We start from the raw sequence: 15,103 nt of genomic DNA on the forward strand, positions 1-15,103 counted from the left end.
TCTCCTTTTCCACCTGAGAGAGCAGGATATTTCCTTCAGCTACCAAAATCCATGATCCAGATGTACCAGGCAATAGATCACCATAAATGAATTCCTCAGACCAAGGACAAAATAGTTGCTAAATCTTTCTTTACTTATGGAAAACTTTGCCTGGATGGCAATCATATATGGCAGCTAAAGAAAAAATAATAATAATTCCAAAAGATAAATCAAGCAGCTTACTAGTAGATCTACCAGTAAAATAAAATTGAATGGCAAACTCATTACTAACTTCATAGCCACATTTTGTTTCAAGAGAACACAAAGTTAAAATTATAACTTTTAAAAATTTTAGTTTGATCCAATTAGAAGCATATTGGGAAGCTAGCAATTTTAGTCCTCTGTATGTGAATCTATGGGGTTATTATCCTTCCTTTTTTTTCATCAGCAAGAAATATAGGTTTAGAGAGATTCATTCTCTTCCCAGTTTCACCGCTCTCTGCATAAACTGGAAAGCTTATGAGTTAACTCAAGAACTTTTTCAATTATTTCAAAGCTAGCTTTGAATCCCTAAGTCATTTATTTAAAAAAGTCAGTCATCAATGGCAAAAGCAACTTGTAACTTTCTAGTCCTCTCCTGGGTTTTATTATCCAATCATTCAATTAAAACAAAATTACTAGATTAAGACAAATGCAATGGCAAAACAAAAAAAAAGGAATCAGGCCTCATGGTAGAGGTGATATCTTTATTAGACCAACTAGATGCTTGAAAATAATGGTAGGTGCTGCAAAACCAGAAAACTATGGAACAAATGGGAGCAAAGGACTGGAATCATGGCTGGCCACCATGTCTGAACCTATTTTACTCCATTTGCTGTCTCCTACCCCTCACTGTGTTTTAAACAGAAATCTCTATTCCTGACCCAGGATGTAGAATCTACTATTGATGCCAGCTCCCATGACATACATGCATGGCAGAAGGTGTGATGGTGGGATTGAACATCAGACCCCATCATGCAAAATTAACAACGGAGGGGGAGCCTGGTGTATCATCAAGTTATTACACATTTTTTGCGGAATAACGTTGTGCCTTATTCCTTGATTTACGATGCTATTAAATACAGCCAAGTTACAACTTAAGATGTGATTGACTAGTGAATCATGTTTTAAGTATACCATGTGGCAGAGGCCTAAGCCAGGCACTTTACAGCTCATCATCATGACACGTAAGTCCCTTTCTGGACTTGAGCTTTCATTTTCCTACTCCTCACCATGTTTTACACAAGGAACCTCCATTCCTAACCCACAGTGTGAAATCCACATTCAATTAATGGCATGATAGGAACCAGCCATAACATTATTACACATTTTTGTGGCATTATATTGTGGTTCATTCCTTGTTTTATGATGCCTTTAATTTCTTTAACATGCAACCGGGTTACAAGTTAAGATGTGATAAACTAGTGAATCATGTCTTAAGTGTAACATGTGGCAGAGACCAAAGGCAGGCACTTTACAGCTCAACATCAAGACATTTAAGTCCCTTTCTGGACTTCGGCTTTCTTTCTAAATTTCCCTTTTAAGTAAGTAACTGAGATCTCTGGGCCCTAGAGATGCCGGGCTGCCTCAATGAACTTCATCCATTCTCATCTCCTGCATGTCTTCATCCCCTAGTCACCCAAGTTGAATTTCTGTATTTCCCATACTGGTTTGTCACTGCAGAGCAAAAACTGCTTCGCAAAAGCACTGGTCTGAGCTTGTCCTGTCTTTTTTATGTCTTCTAATGAATAGGCCCTAAGCTACCATTGCTTACCATCACCCCTCCCACCATGGGCCAGTTGTTAGAGCATTTTCTCCGGAAGTGAGAGGCCTGAGCTCTAGGCACGTTTCAAAATAAGCTGGGAGTCAGACTTGTGAGGTATGTGATCTCAAACATATTGATGCCAGCAATAATTACCATATAATTTTCACTCAGTAATCCTCCTTGTTTTATGACACTGCTTCACACGTAATACACCAAGAATGCAATGAAATGAGCAGCCTGGAGGCAGGTATTCACACCAGGGCATTTTTGAATATTCTCCAGCACTAGAATACTTTTTAGGAATTCATTTCCCTGCTTGATAACACCTAGCAGAATTGGATTTGAAGAGCTTTAATTCAACCACAGACAATCAAAGGAACTCAGCATCAGGTCCTACCTGTAGGCATGAAACAATCTGCTGTTCCTGGGACGGTTCCCAGTCTAGTAGCTGAGGGTGCGACTGCATGTAAAATCCTGTATGTCTACATGGAATTCAGTCTTACGTCAAACATCAAAAGCCCTAAAGGGTTTGTGACCTGTGTTAGCACCTCTTTGTATGTAACGCGTCTGTTTTCATATCCAACAAGATCCTACACTCCTATTCAGTCAATGAAAGGGGGAATAACAAGATGACATGCCAAAAAGCAAAAAGTGAATCTGGAGGGATTAAGAGGAAAAGCAGGAGCTGCAACTTAACAGTTCTGCCTTAGATGGTTTTCGGCTGGCTCCCTCATGTCAATTTTAAACGATTGTACAAATGGCAACGGGACCCAAACATTAATTCTGCTCCCAAGTTTATACGCTCACCAAATGCAGAAAAGGATGCAGAAAAGGCATCCATTAGGCATCCAGTTGTGCCCTGAGCACCAGCAAGCATCAGATAAGAAGTTACACTGGAACTGTGTCGAGGTCCATGCAGAAAAGGCTGAACTGCTCAATGCCTTTTTCACCTCAGTCTTCACGGGCAAGATCAGCTCCCAGACTACTGCACCTGGCAGCACAGTTTGCAGAGGAGGTGAGCAGCCAACTGTGGTGAAAGAACAGGTTAGGGACTATTTAGAAAACCTGAGCATATACAAGTCAGTGGGGCCAGATGGGACTCATCCGTGGTTGCTGAGGGAGTTGGCTGATGTGACTGCAGAGCCACTGACCATCAGCTTTGAAAACTCATGGCTATCAAAAAAGGTCCCACGTGACTGGAAAAGGGCAAACATAGTGCCCATGTTAAAGAATAGGGAAAAACAGGAGACTCCAGGGGCCTACAGACCAGTCAGCCTCACCTCAGTCCCTGGAAATATCATGGAGCAGATCCTCAAGGAATCCATTTCTAAGCACTTGGAGGAGAAGAAGGTGATTAGGAACAGTCAGCATGGATTCACCAAGGGCAATTTATGCCTGACCAACCTGATGGCCTTCTCTGATGAGATGACTGGCTCTGTGGATGCAGGAAGACCAATGGATGTGGTGTACCTTGATTTTAGCATGGCTTTTGATACAGTCTCCCATAACATTCTTGCAGGCAAACTAAGGAAGTACAGGTGAAACGAATGAACTGTAAGGTGAGTAGAAAACTGGCTGGAGAGTAGTACTCAATGGCTCAATGCCTAGTTTACAGCTGGTATCAAGTGGAGTGGCCCAGGGATCGGTCCTGGGGCTGGTTTTGTTCAATGCCTTCATCAACAACCTGGAAGATGCCATAGAGTGCCCCCTCAGCAAGCTTGCAGATGACACAAAGCTGTGGGTAGTAGTAGATGTCCTGGAGGGTAGTAGTGCTAGGATTCAGAGTGACTTAGGGTGTGTGTAGATGAAACAAGAGGCATGTGTGCACAACACTTGAAGGTGAGTTAAATGCTTTTGTACCACTTCAATGGCGTTGGTGTTTGCATGCGTTTGCAGCGTATTGCACATTAATTCCAGCCGCTGTAGCACATTCAGAGGCATAATGTGCATTAAATTATTTTGGGGCACAGCAAACTAAAACACATCTGAAGAGTTTTAGTTTGCTGCCCTACAGCTGTGGAGAGAAGCACCGGGCTCTGTGCGGCTCAGGACCTGTGCAGGCAGCCCATGCAGGCAGCCTCGCAGCAGTCTGGAAAGGCAGGCTCCAGCAAAGAAAAAAAAAAGTGGCGAGCCTGATCTTCTTTGTTTTTTCCCGCTGGAGCTTGCCTGTCTGCATGAGCTGTGCAGGCACTTGATCCCTCCCTCTGCGGCTGTGGTGCGCCCCAGGACCGCCCAAGCCGGGTGCCCACAAGCAGGTGCTGCCTGGGGGGGGGCCGCCACTGCCACAGAGGGAAGCACTAGCCCTGCCCCTCGCCCCCCTTGAACCCAGGGACCTCTCCACCCACCAGCAGCTCGCCTTCCACTACCCACCGCCAGAGAGGCAGGTAAGACATGGGTGTACACGACACAGGGGTTTACTTTGCCCTACATTGAAGCGGCGTTTCTAAAAACTCACCACTTAAATTTCGGATGAAGTAAACCCCCGTTTCATCTACACGTTCCCTAGACAAATTGGAGAATAGGTCTGAATGGACTCTCAGGAGGTTCAACAAGGACAAATGCAAGGTCCTGCACTTAGGAGGGAAGAATCCCATGCACCGGTACAGGCTGGGGGCTGACTGGCTGGGCAGCAGCTCTGCAGAAAAGGCCCAGGAGGTTTCAATGGATAATAAACTGAATATGAGCCAACAGCATGTCCTTGTTGCCAAGAAGGCTAACAGTATACTGGGCTGCATTGGCAGGTGTGTTGTCAGCAGGTCACGGGAAGTGATTATTTCCCTCTGTTCAGCACTGGTGAGGCCACATCTGGAGTCCTGTGTTCAGTTTTGGGCCCCCTCACTACAGCAAGGAAGTGGACAAATTGGAGAGAGTCAAGTGGAGGGCAACACAAATGGTGAGGGGGCTGAGGGACATGACTTATGAGGAGAGGCTGAGGGAACTGGACTTATGTAGTCCAGAAAATAGAAGACTGAGAAGGGATTTAATAGCAGCCTTCACCTGAAAGGAGGTCTGAAAGAGGATGGAGCTGGACTGTTTTCAGTGGTGACAGATGACAGAACAGGAAGCAACTGTTTCAAGTTGCAGCAAGGGAAGTGTAGGTTAGATATTAGGAAGGATTTTCTCACTAGAAGGGTAGTAAAACGCTGGAACAGGTTACCCAGGGAGGTGGTGGAAGCTCCATCCTTTGTCCCGGCTAGACAAAGCCTTAGCTGGGATGATCTAGTTGGGGAGGGTCCTGCTTTGAGCAGGTTGGACTACATGACCTCCTAAGGTCCCTTCCAATCCGAATTTTCTATGAAAAATCTCTGAAACTCTCTGAATCTCTGAATCAGCCAGGCCAGGTCCACCCCCCGCCCCTCTCCCAGCCTAGCAATGGCCACCCTGCCCGCCCCAGCTCCCAGCACTTGGGGGGAAAAAAGGCCCAGCTCAGCTGGTGCTGCCAGGTGGGGGCTGATTCCTGCTGCCCCACGCTGCATGGGGGGCTCTGCATGAGACCCCCACCCCCAGCCCCCTCACCGGTGTCCCACAGAGGCCAGCTCCGGCCCTTTAAGAAAAAAAAAACCTGAAGAAACCCGGGGACTCACTGCTTCTGCTGGGGGGGGCAATCCCCGCTGCCCCCCTCCATGTGGGGGGTCTGCAGCAGCCCCCAAAGCCCCAAGGCTGCACCAGGAGCGCTAAGTCCCAGGGCTTTTCTCGGCTTCTTTTTTCTTAAGAAGCCAAAGCCCCGGCCGGTGGGGCAGCCGTGGGGGACCGGAGGAGCAGGGCTGGGGGATTTGAGGGGGCTCATGCAGAGCCCCCATGCAGCGTGGGGCAGTGAGGATCACCCCCCGCCCAGGAGCATCAAATTGGGCACCGGGGATTTTTTTAAAAGTACCAAGCTGGGGCGGGCAGGGGCAGCCATGGGGGCGCTGGGGGAGTGGACAGGGGTCGGGGGGCTGGCAGGGGTCCCCCCATGGTCCCCTCCCCTCTCCCCCAGCCCCCACCTCTCCTGCCCCTAGTACTTACCAGCTCGGAGTGGCTGCGGCTTCCTGCTGCTGTCACCAGAGACTGTCCACATCATCAAAGCTCTCTGAATCTTTGCCGAAGATTCGGAGAGCGTTGGATCAATTCATACCTTTAAATTGGTCCCCTGATTCGATTCGGATTTGGAGATTTGGCCACCGAATCGGGCCGAATCTCCTCCAAATCGAGTCACCACCCGAAGCTTCACACAGCCCTACTTTCTACCTTCCAGGAATGGAAAGATAGGTACACATTATGACTTTTATTCTCCACTGGAAATGAATTACTAAAATCCCCTCCCCTCCACTCTCATCCTGTAGAGCCACTGGACCATTCCTCCTCCACCGTAACTCAGTGGTCCGTCTTGCCCGTCATTTTGAGTATGGCGGCTTTGACCTCCTTGTTCCTCAGGCTGTAGATAAGAGGATTCAGGAGGGCAGACACCACATTGTACAAGAGGGAAAACATTTTATCCCGCTCGGGTGAGTAGCTGGAGGCTGGGCGCACGTACATGAACATGGCAGCACCGTAGAAGAGAGTCACAACAGTGATGTGTGAGGTACAGGTCGAGAAGGCTTTGATCTTCCCCTCAGCTGAGCTGATCCTCAGGATGGCTTCCAGGATGAATACATAGGAGATTAGGATCAAAGACAGTGGGGTGAGGAGCAGTATACCTGCCATCACAAAAATCACCAGCTCAGTGAGGTGTGTGTCTGCACAGGCCAGCTTCAAGATGGCTGGCACCTTGCAAAAGAAGTGATTGATTTCATTGAAGCTGCAATAGGGCAACCTCATGGTGAAGCCTGTGTGAATTGTTGCAGAGAGGAAGCCAGATACCCAGGAGCTGATGGCCATCTTGACACAAACTGACCTGTTCATGATGACCGTGTATCGCAGAGGGTGACAAATGGCCACATACCGGTCATAGGCCATTACAGCATAGAGTATACATTCAATTATCCCCAGACAAAGGAAGATGTACATCTGCGCAACACAGGCAGTATAGGAAATACTTTTCTTTGTGGAGAAGAGGTGGACCAGCATCTGGGGTACAGTGGTGGTGGTGTAGCCGATGTCTACAAAGGAAAGGTTGGCCAGAAAGAAGTACATGGGTGTGTGAAGACGGGAGTCATGAATGACAAGTGTGATGAGGAGGCTGTTCCCAAAGAGGGTCGCCAGGTAGATAGTTAGGAAGAGCACAAACAGCAGCAGCTGCGTCTTGGGCTGGCTGGAGAACCCCAGCAGGATGAACTCCGACACCGAGGTGCTGTTCCCCCAGAGAGATTCCTCATCACGTCCGACCTAGGAACAAAAGGGAGCAATAAGAAAAGCAATTACTCAGAAGGATACAGTAGAAAAAGGCTAGATTCTGTTGTTCTTTGCACCCCTGATAGCAGACAGCTGCATGACTACGGATTTGGGCACTTATGCACAGTCTGAAATTCACCTCTGGGCTTGCAATTATGCAAATGTCCATTAAGCATACTGACTACTCACAAAGGGCTCTTTCATGGTTTAACTGCACAGCTGAAGCACTCACTCAGTGATCAGGAGTCTTTGGTGCTCAGCCTGCCCTTAAGCTGGGGATTGGAATCTGCATTTCCCACTGGTACTAGCCCATAGCCTGATGCGGCTCTAGCCACCAAGCTACCAGATAGTACAATGCAGACACGTGTCCAGCCTCTCCAATCCTGCTGGCCCACGAAGCAGCCAAGAGACATAGGAAACCAGAAGAAAGCCAGCTAGCTAAAAAATGCAGTGGTCAGTGAGGTGGCTGCTTTCCTGGATGGGAAGAAAGCAACCGGTGAAGAAATTTTCCCAGTGCTATTTATCAGCTCAAGGGTAGATGGAAAATACTCTAGACAATGCTGAGAGGCACTGGGAAGGAAGTTTAAACTGGGGTCTCCTGCTTCTTGGGTTAATAGCCTAATAACTAGGTTTGGGGGTTAAAAAAGGAAGGAACTTCCTTCAGGACAGTACACATGGAGGGCAATTCCATCCCCCATTTCTGTAGGAAACAGAATTGCAAACTCTGCACAAGTTCCCAAAGCTGCAGTTACACAGCTGCATACATGCCATTTAGCCATGCAAAGCAAAGCAGGAATAAGCCCAAGGAGACTACAGCCTCTATCCAAGTAACTAACTCCCACTTAGCAATGGGTCCCAGCTTCCCAGCAGCCCATTTCAGTTCTGAGGTACTGAGGTATCAGGTGGATGAAGTGCCAGACATGCCATAGTTAAGGCAATTTTTCCTTTGCCAACAAAGTTCAAACCCTTGCCACAGCAGATGCTGGACATAGATAGGCAGCTCCTATTCCAAAGAGCTCACTCTCTCAACTGACAGGAGTCAAAGGATGAGAGAGGAAAGAAACACACAAAGTCACTAGTACAGCTGCAAGCAGCATCCTAGTCTCCAATGTCCCATTCCAGTGCCACTCCTCTCAGTGATTTCCCTGAGGCAAATTTAGCTGGTGGGGACAGATGCTGCATTAATGTTTTCTACTATTCTTGGATTTTTTTTCACATCTGGACCTTGACTGAAGCCTCATGAGGCACTCAGATACCATGATGATGGTGCCTGGGCAAATGGGCACACAATCTGATAGAAAGGCAGAATGTCAGACACAAAAGTCTATCAGGTCATTTAGAGCTGTCTTTTCAGAAAAATGTACACATACATTGAATAGCTACAAAAGAATGAATACAACCTTGTCCCGCATCATCCTGAAAAAGTTCTTCTTCCTAGATTCAAGGGCTTGTCCGGTGATCTCTTTTATTGAACCAACGGCATATCTGGAAGAAATGTCAGAGAAACTTGATTTTGTGCCCAAAGGCTTGTCTAACAGCTCTTTCAACTATACAGTAGTTGGTCCAGTAAAAGAGATTACCAAAAAAGACTTTGCTTTTCACATATCCTGGACTACTGTAGCCACAACAGCATGCCAGGTCTTCCTAGAGCTATTTGAGAAAGCATATATGCCTTGAAAAAAATGTGGCTATTGCTTCATTTAAATGATTCATTAATTTGTTCGTGAATTCATCAAAAAATCATGCTATTTACTGCTGAAGGAAAAAAAAACCAGACTACCTGGGAGTGACTACATGAGACACTACATCATTGTTGTGACGAGTTATGGCAATGCAGCATTGGCAGGCACAAACCGTGATGCCAATGCTGCATCGCATAGTGGTCAGCTACACCACCGTAGCTCATTGCTACAGCAACATAGCATCTAAAAGTAACCGTGCACTGCCAGAACTGTGCAGTACCAAATGCGCAGTCCCGAGAACATGCAGATGCGCCAACTGCTACTGGAGTATTTCTGACCTGCTATAGTCTTGCAGTCTTTCCATGCTTTTAAGCAGATCATTCCCTAAAGACATCTCCACTTTGACAGTCTTAACTCCATTGCTGGGATGGTCAACAGCAAACCAAAGTGGAGCCACTTCCCTGTTCTCCTCAGGGGTCCCTACATTTCTCCACTGACCCAAAGCAGCTGCAAACCTGTCTCAGAAACAGCTAGGTCATGGCTCCCTTGGCACAGTGATGTGAATCAATGCACTCATCACTTCTCACTGACTCTGACCCACGATGTAGGATTGCAGTTGGGCAGAAACACACCTAAGTACACGAAACTGTTAACAGGATGCTGAGTAGAGCAGAGAGGCACCGCAGTGGTCACAAGGAACAGCAACATAAATCAGACTAGCTGGCCGCTCAATGGAAGACCCGCTAATGAAGGACATACACTCCATTGGATTCAGTACTGAAACTCACTCCAGTGCTTATTCACTCCAGCACTATCCATCTCCCCTTGCCCTTTCTTTCTGGATTAGACCAGTCATCCGCCCGTTCCAGCTCCTCACTACTTATTTGCAGGAGCACAGGGATTCCCAAATTGTACCAAGCTACTGATCTACCTTATCTGATTGCCTGCCTCCAACTGTAGCCAGTACCAGCTGCATGAGAGGAAGGAGGACAATTATGGATGTGGACGAGGGGACAGTTATGGAGCAAGAGGGTCACAAAGAAAACCTATACTAAATACCAATACTTGGAGATAGGCTTGTATTCTGTCCCTCATCTTCACTAATGCCAACGATTTGTTTCTTCTCTAACCTTACTGTTCAATGTCTACACCCCTCAATCTGGTATTTTCATGCCAACAAAGCTCATAGGAAATGCCACTTGCCTTCATTCTCCTTTTCCACCTAAGAGAGCAGGATCGTTCCTTCAGCTACCAAAATTCATGATCCAGATGTACCAGACAATAGATCTTCATAAATTAATCCTTCAGGCTAAGGAGAAAATGGTCCTCACACATTGCTAAAGCTTTCTTTACTTGTGAAAAGCTTTGCCTGGATGCCAATCACATTCCGCAGTTCAAGACAAAATTATAATAATTAAAAATGAGAAATTAAGCAGGATGCTACTAGACACACCAGTAAATTAAAATTGAATAGCAAGACATAACCAACTACATTTCTACATTCTGTTTGAAAAGAATATGAACATAAAGTAACATTTTTAACTTTTAGTTTGATCAGATTAAAAGCACATGGGAAGCTGGTTTATCGTCGTTTAAGTCACCGTATGTCAATCTCTGCAATTACGATACTTCTCTTGTTTTTCCTCGGCAAAGAACCCAGGTTTAAAGAGATTCATTCTCTTCTCTGTTTCACTGATCTTTGCATAAACTGTGAAGCTTATGATTTCACTGAAAAATTATTTCAAAACTGGCTTTGAATCCCTATAGCATTTCATTGAAAAAAAAAGTTAATAGTCAAAGGCAAAAGCAGCTTGCAACTTGCTGGTCCTCTCCTGGGTTTTATTATACCATCATTCAATTAAAACAAACGTACTAAATGAAGAGGAATGCAATGGGGAAAAAAAAGTTTTTTGTTTCCTGAGTTTATTTTATTTGGGGAAAAAACAGGACTTCAAAATATTTAGTTTGGTTTATTTCAATGAACAGGCAGACAAGGGAATGTAACCATGGTCTCCCACACCCAGGGTAGGTGCTGCAAGACCAGGAAACTATTGGACAAAAGGGGCAAAGGGCTGGAACCATGTCTGGCCACCACGTCTGGCCCTCTTTTACTCACAAGACTGACCTCTGCTCCCTTCCTTCCAAAGCACATAGACACCAACCTGCAGCAATGGGCTCTAGCCTGTAAAAGCCAACCAGAGTGAGGGGCTCTCTCTATATTGAGACACATGGAGTGGACTCCACAATGGCCAGCACAATGACCTGGGAGCTGATGAGAGCGCTCAGGAGGGCAGACTCAATGCTTCGCTGTCCCTCAACAGCTCTCTGGTCAGTGCTGCCTGTTGTAGATTGTATTCAATATCTCCTACCCCTCATTGGGTTTTGTACAAGGAGCCTCTGTTCCTAACCCAGGATGTGGAGTCCACTGCTGCTGCCAACTGACCAAAAGACCCCTGCCAGATGTTCAGTAAAGGCACAAGGACATCTGTTGCACAAGCCACACAACTGTGCTTCTAGCCATGCCACATGCAGAGTAGAAGGTATAATTGTGGGATCGAGCATCAGATCCCATCATGCCAAAGTGCTGATGCAGAGGAAGCCCGGTGTGTCCAGTAGCAAGCTCCCACAGCTGAGAGCCCTGTCAGGTGATCTAGTGCTGATCCACACCATGGTGATCTGCAGCACGGTGTTCCCCCAACGCTGAGAGCCCAGATTACCTGACAGGGCTCCAAGAGTCAGGGATGCCTGGCCACACATTCAATTAATGGCATGATACGCCAGCTCTCAGCTTTCAGTCACTGTTGGACTCGAACAAAGCAACGGAGCAATTCTTGAGTTGCAAAGAACTCAGGAAGACTCCAAACAGTCAAATGTTTTGAACACTGTGGACTCCTAGTGAAAATCTCTGGGTTTATCTGGACTCACGTAGGTGTTTGCAAATCTAGCAGCACTCATATCGTGCATCCCTGCAGAAGGAGCTCCCAGCGCCCTGGGGCAGTGGCTTTTCTCAGTTTACCCACATGGAGAAATTTGTGCACCCAAATAATCCCATTTCAATGCAGGGGGCTGTAAATTGGCAGCCTGCCATGGCCGAACCACACTTGGCCCGGGCAAGTCTCTGGTCAGAGATGTCCAGAAGAGTTCCCCAGTGGCACAGAGATGTGCCATGAGGTTGCCCAAAACAGGATATCTAGCTATAATCCCAGCCCCAAATCCAGGTCCTTTTTCAGGTCCATCTACTTAGCACAGTGGCTAGCCTGCTGTCAATTGGCAGCCTGGGACGGCCAAACCACGCTTTGAGCCAGGCAAGTCTCTGGTCACAGATGTCAAGGGCAGTCCCTCAGTGGAGTCAACAGGAAGTCTGAGGTGTCCCAAAATGGATTTTGCCCCATAATCCCATTTAAACCTACCCATCATTTAGGGCTCTGTACTTGATGCAGAATATTTTTATCAATATTAATTAGTAAATGTGCATAGCTAATGACATTCTCTGTGTTTCAGATGTTTCATTCATTAATAACAAGCTTTTATTAGGTCTAGATGAGCTTTGAAAAAGGAACTGGGCACTGGGAGTAAGAAATAGGGAACTGGGAATAAGGAACTGGGAATAAGCAATCAATTTCTGATTGCTCTAGGTAGCTGGGTCCAGTGTTTGACCACCCCGTAAGTCTCATACTGCAGATCTCGTACAGTGTTGCAAAATGATGTTGGATGCCCAGTTTCAGCCAAATGTTGGCTATGTTTGCTACACCCAACCCCTGGGGGTCAGCTCCTCCGTAGAAATCCTCTTTGCAGGGACTCAATTGAGGAACCAGTGCAGCCAGTGCCACGCAGCACAGGGTGAGGCCAAGCCCAGCAGCGCAGCTGGCCCCATGGCACGTGGAGCAGCAGGGCAAGCACTTCTGCAGCTGCTAGTTGGAGTTTCCCTGGGGGATCTCCCCCACCCCACAACCCCTCGCCCTGACAAGCTGCTTGCCGTGGGCTGTTGGCATCCAGGCAGGGCCCTCCTTAGGGCAGGGCTGGGCCACGTAGCCGCAGCCCCATGTGCATCACGTGCCAAGCTTTTGTCAGGGCCCTTCTTGTTTGCTCCTCGGAGGAAAAGAGTCTCAGGCTCCAGTCTCCCCTTCCACATCCCCTCAGCACAGCCTTTTCTGAGAGGTTCAGATGCCGGTGCCACACTGGGACACACGGCCATTCAGTGCAGCGCCAGGGAGTGCCCCTGTGCTGGGAGACACGGGATTGAGACCCCAAGACACACATGTCATGTCCAGCGAGTCCAGCCTCTGTTAGCCGGGCTGAGAGCCGCTATCAGTCCCAGCTGAGCTGGGCTGGTTGGACATCACTTGTGGCCCCGAGGTGTCAGGCTGGGCACTAGCACATCCCTGGGGCAGGCAGAGCCCCTCCATGGGGCTGGGGTGAATGTGCACCCAGGGATATAATTCCCGTGTCAGGACACTGCAGCACCTCAGCGACGACGTCCTCCTCCTCCCCCACCAACACTGATCACACCCCCCGTGCCGGGGAGCCCAGGGCAAGGCTGCTGCGCCTGAGGAGATGAGAAAGTGTTTGCAGGCTCCGGTCGGTGCGGGAGGCTGGTGCGCGGTGTGCCATGCATTTGCTGAGCTGCCTCAGACACAGAGGACTGACTGTTCCCTGTGCTCATTCACCATCTGTCTGGACCAGTGCAAATGTGCTGGGAAAACATAGCAGCATAGCAGAGATTTTGCACGGGCCTGGATACCAACTGCAAGCTTTTCCGTTCCCTTCTTTTGGGTGTCCTGGGTCTTGAAGGGGGCTGGGTGGGCATTGAACCCCTGCTCCTCACATGTCACACGAGAGCAGTGACTGTGAACACGTGCTTGAGGTCAGGGGGGCAAACAACCAGCCAGGAGCTCCCAGTGCAACGCTGGGAGGAAATGTGCCAGGGACGCTGAACGAGGGAAAAGCAACAGAGTTAGGCAGGGATGCTGTCTTTTGTACAGTGTCAGTGTGAGTAGTACTGGGAGCCATAACCAGGTCTGGGGGTCGCATGTGGGACAAGGGGGAAGAGGAGAGAGGCGTCAATAAGAACCAAAGCAGTGACTCAAAGCTTGGTGAGAACAGCTCCTAGCAGGGTGTCAAAAATACAGCCGGTGAGCTGGATCCAGTCCCCAGAGCCATGTCCTGTGGTCTGCAGGGCTCCTGGAGGGGCCAGGGATTTGGGGTGGGACAAGATGAGGAACCGCCACTGAATTGCAGGGTGCGGAGCCGCCATGGACGTGTGCTGCAGCGCTGGGGGGTGACTGATGGCTGCGTGAATCCCTGAGGCTCCCTGAGCTGACGCCGATCTGCTCCGACCACGGGTGCCACTGCTCCCACAACTGCAGGCGGGGGTCTGGATCCAGACTGCGCGGATCCCTGCAAGCCAGATCTAGCCCTGAGTGCCGGGGGGGGCTAAGTGGGTTTATTCCCAAGGGCCTTGTTTATTCCAGTGGAAAAGACTGGGAAGCTCCCTGTGCTGCAGCATGGATACAGAGCTGGGTCTTCCCAACCCACACCAAACAAACACAGCTCAAACCCCCAGAAACCCCACAGCCCCCATGACTGAGAGATCTTGACTCCAGTGACTTGGTACAAATATTAGCCTGGAATGGGCTCCAGGGATCGCGCAGGGGGAGTGGGGCAGGCAGGGGGTTGTCCCCTGCTATTCAGAGAAGCCTGTTACAAGGGCCCATTTGTACACATTGTACTTTCACCAGAAAAATATACTGTGTAGCAAAGGGCCCTGCTTATTCCAATGAAAAGACTCTGGAGAAATCTGCGTTCCAGCTGGGATTCACAGCTGGGTCCTTCCCTTCCCATTGAGTGCCTTCAGCACCACAAAGCCATTGCTCCTGAAACATACTCCCCATCCCCATCTCTCTTCTATTTCTCCCTCTGGTCTTGACAAACTCCAAGCTAGAGAACAGTTATTGGTTGTGGCAGTGGGTGTTTGTGCCCAAAAGCTTACAAAGAACATTTTTTCCAACTATATCTCCTAAGAGATATCACATCTACCCAAAGCACCTCGGCAACCTGGAGCAGAGAGAACTTTTCCCGTTGCCACTTTCTTGAAACACCTCCCTGACCACCCAACGTTGACTTGTTGAGGAATAAAGGTGGTTTCCCATTGAACAGTATTAGCAGTTTCTCAGGCAGCTCGACCTTGACTTTCTGAGGTAAACATGCCAGGTTTCTCCTGTGTGTTGTAGACCCTGTTCTCTACAGCAATGGATCATCCTGTCTTCTTTCTTACCTTGAATGTCATGAGCTTGTATTTCACACAGGAATTTGAGATGAACACCAACAC

At 48.2% G+C, this 15,103-nt stretch overlaps 1 protein-coding gene across 1 annotated transcript; it reads right to left on the reverse strand.

Annotated features, from left to right (window-relative positions):
* Window positions 1-6,136: 6,136 nt before the first annotated feature.
* LOC102567850 (olfactory receptor 2K2-like) lies at window positions 6,137-7,297 on the reverse strand. Its single transcript, XM_059714117.1, has 2 exons — window positions 7,283-7,297; window positions 6,137-7,087 (listed from the first exon to the last, which is right to left on the reverse strand). The coding sequence occupies exons 1-2, from the start codon at window positions 7,295-7,297 to the stop codon at window positions 6,137-6,139; spliced, it is 966 nt and encodes a 321-aa protein (XP_059570100.1).
* Between the last annotated feature and the right edge of the window lie 7,806 nt (window positions 7,298-15,103).

This window comes from Alligator mississippiensis, chromosome 11 (genome assembly GCF_030867095.1).
Source record: "Alligator mississippiensis isolate rAllMis1 chromosome 11, rAllMis1, whole genome shotgun sequence".
NCBI classification, from domain to species: domain Eukaryota; kingdom Metazoa; phylum Chordata; order Crocodylia; family Alligatoridae; genus Alligator; species Alligator mississippiensis.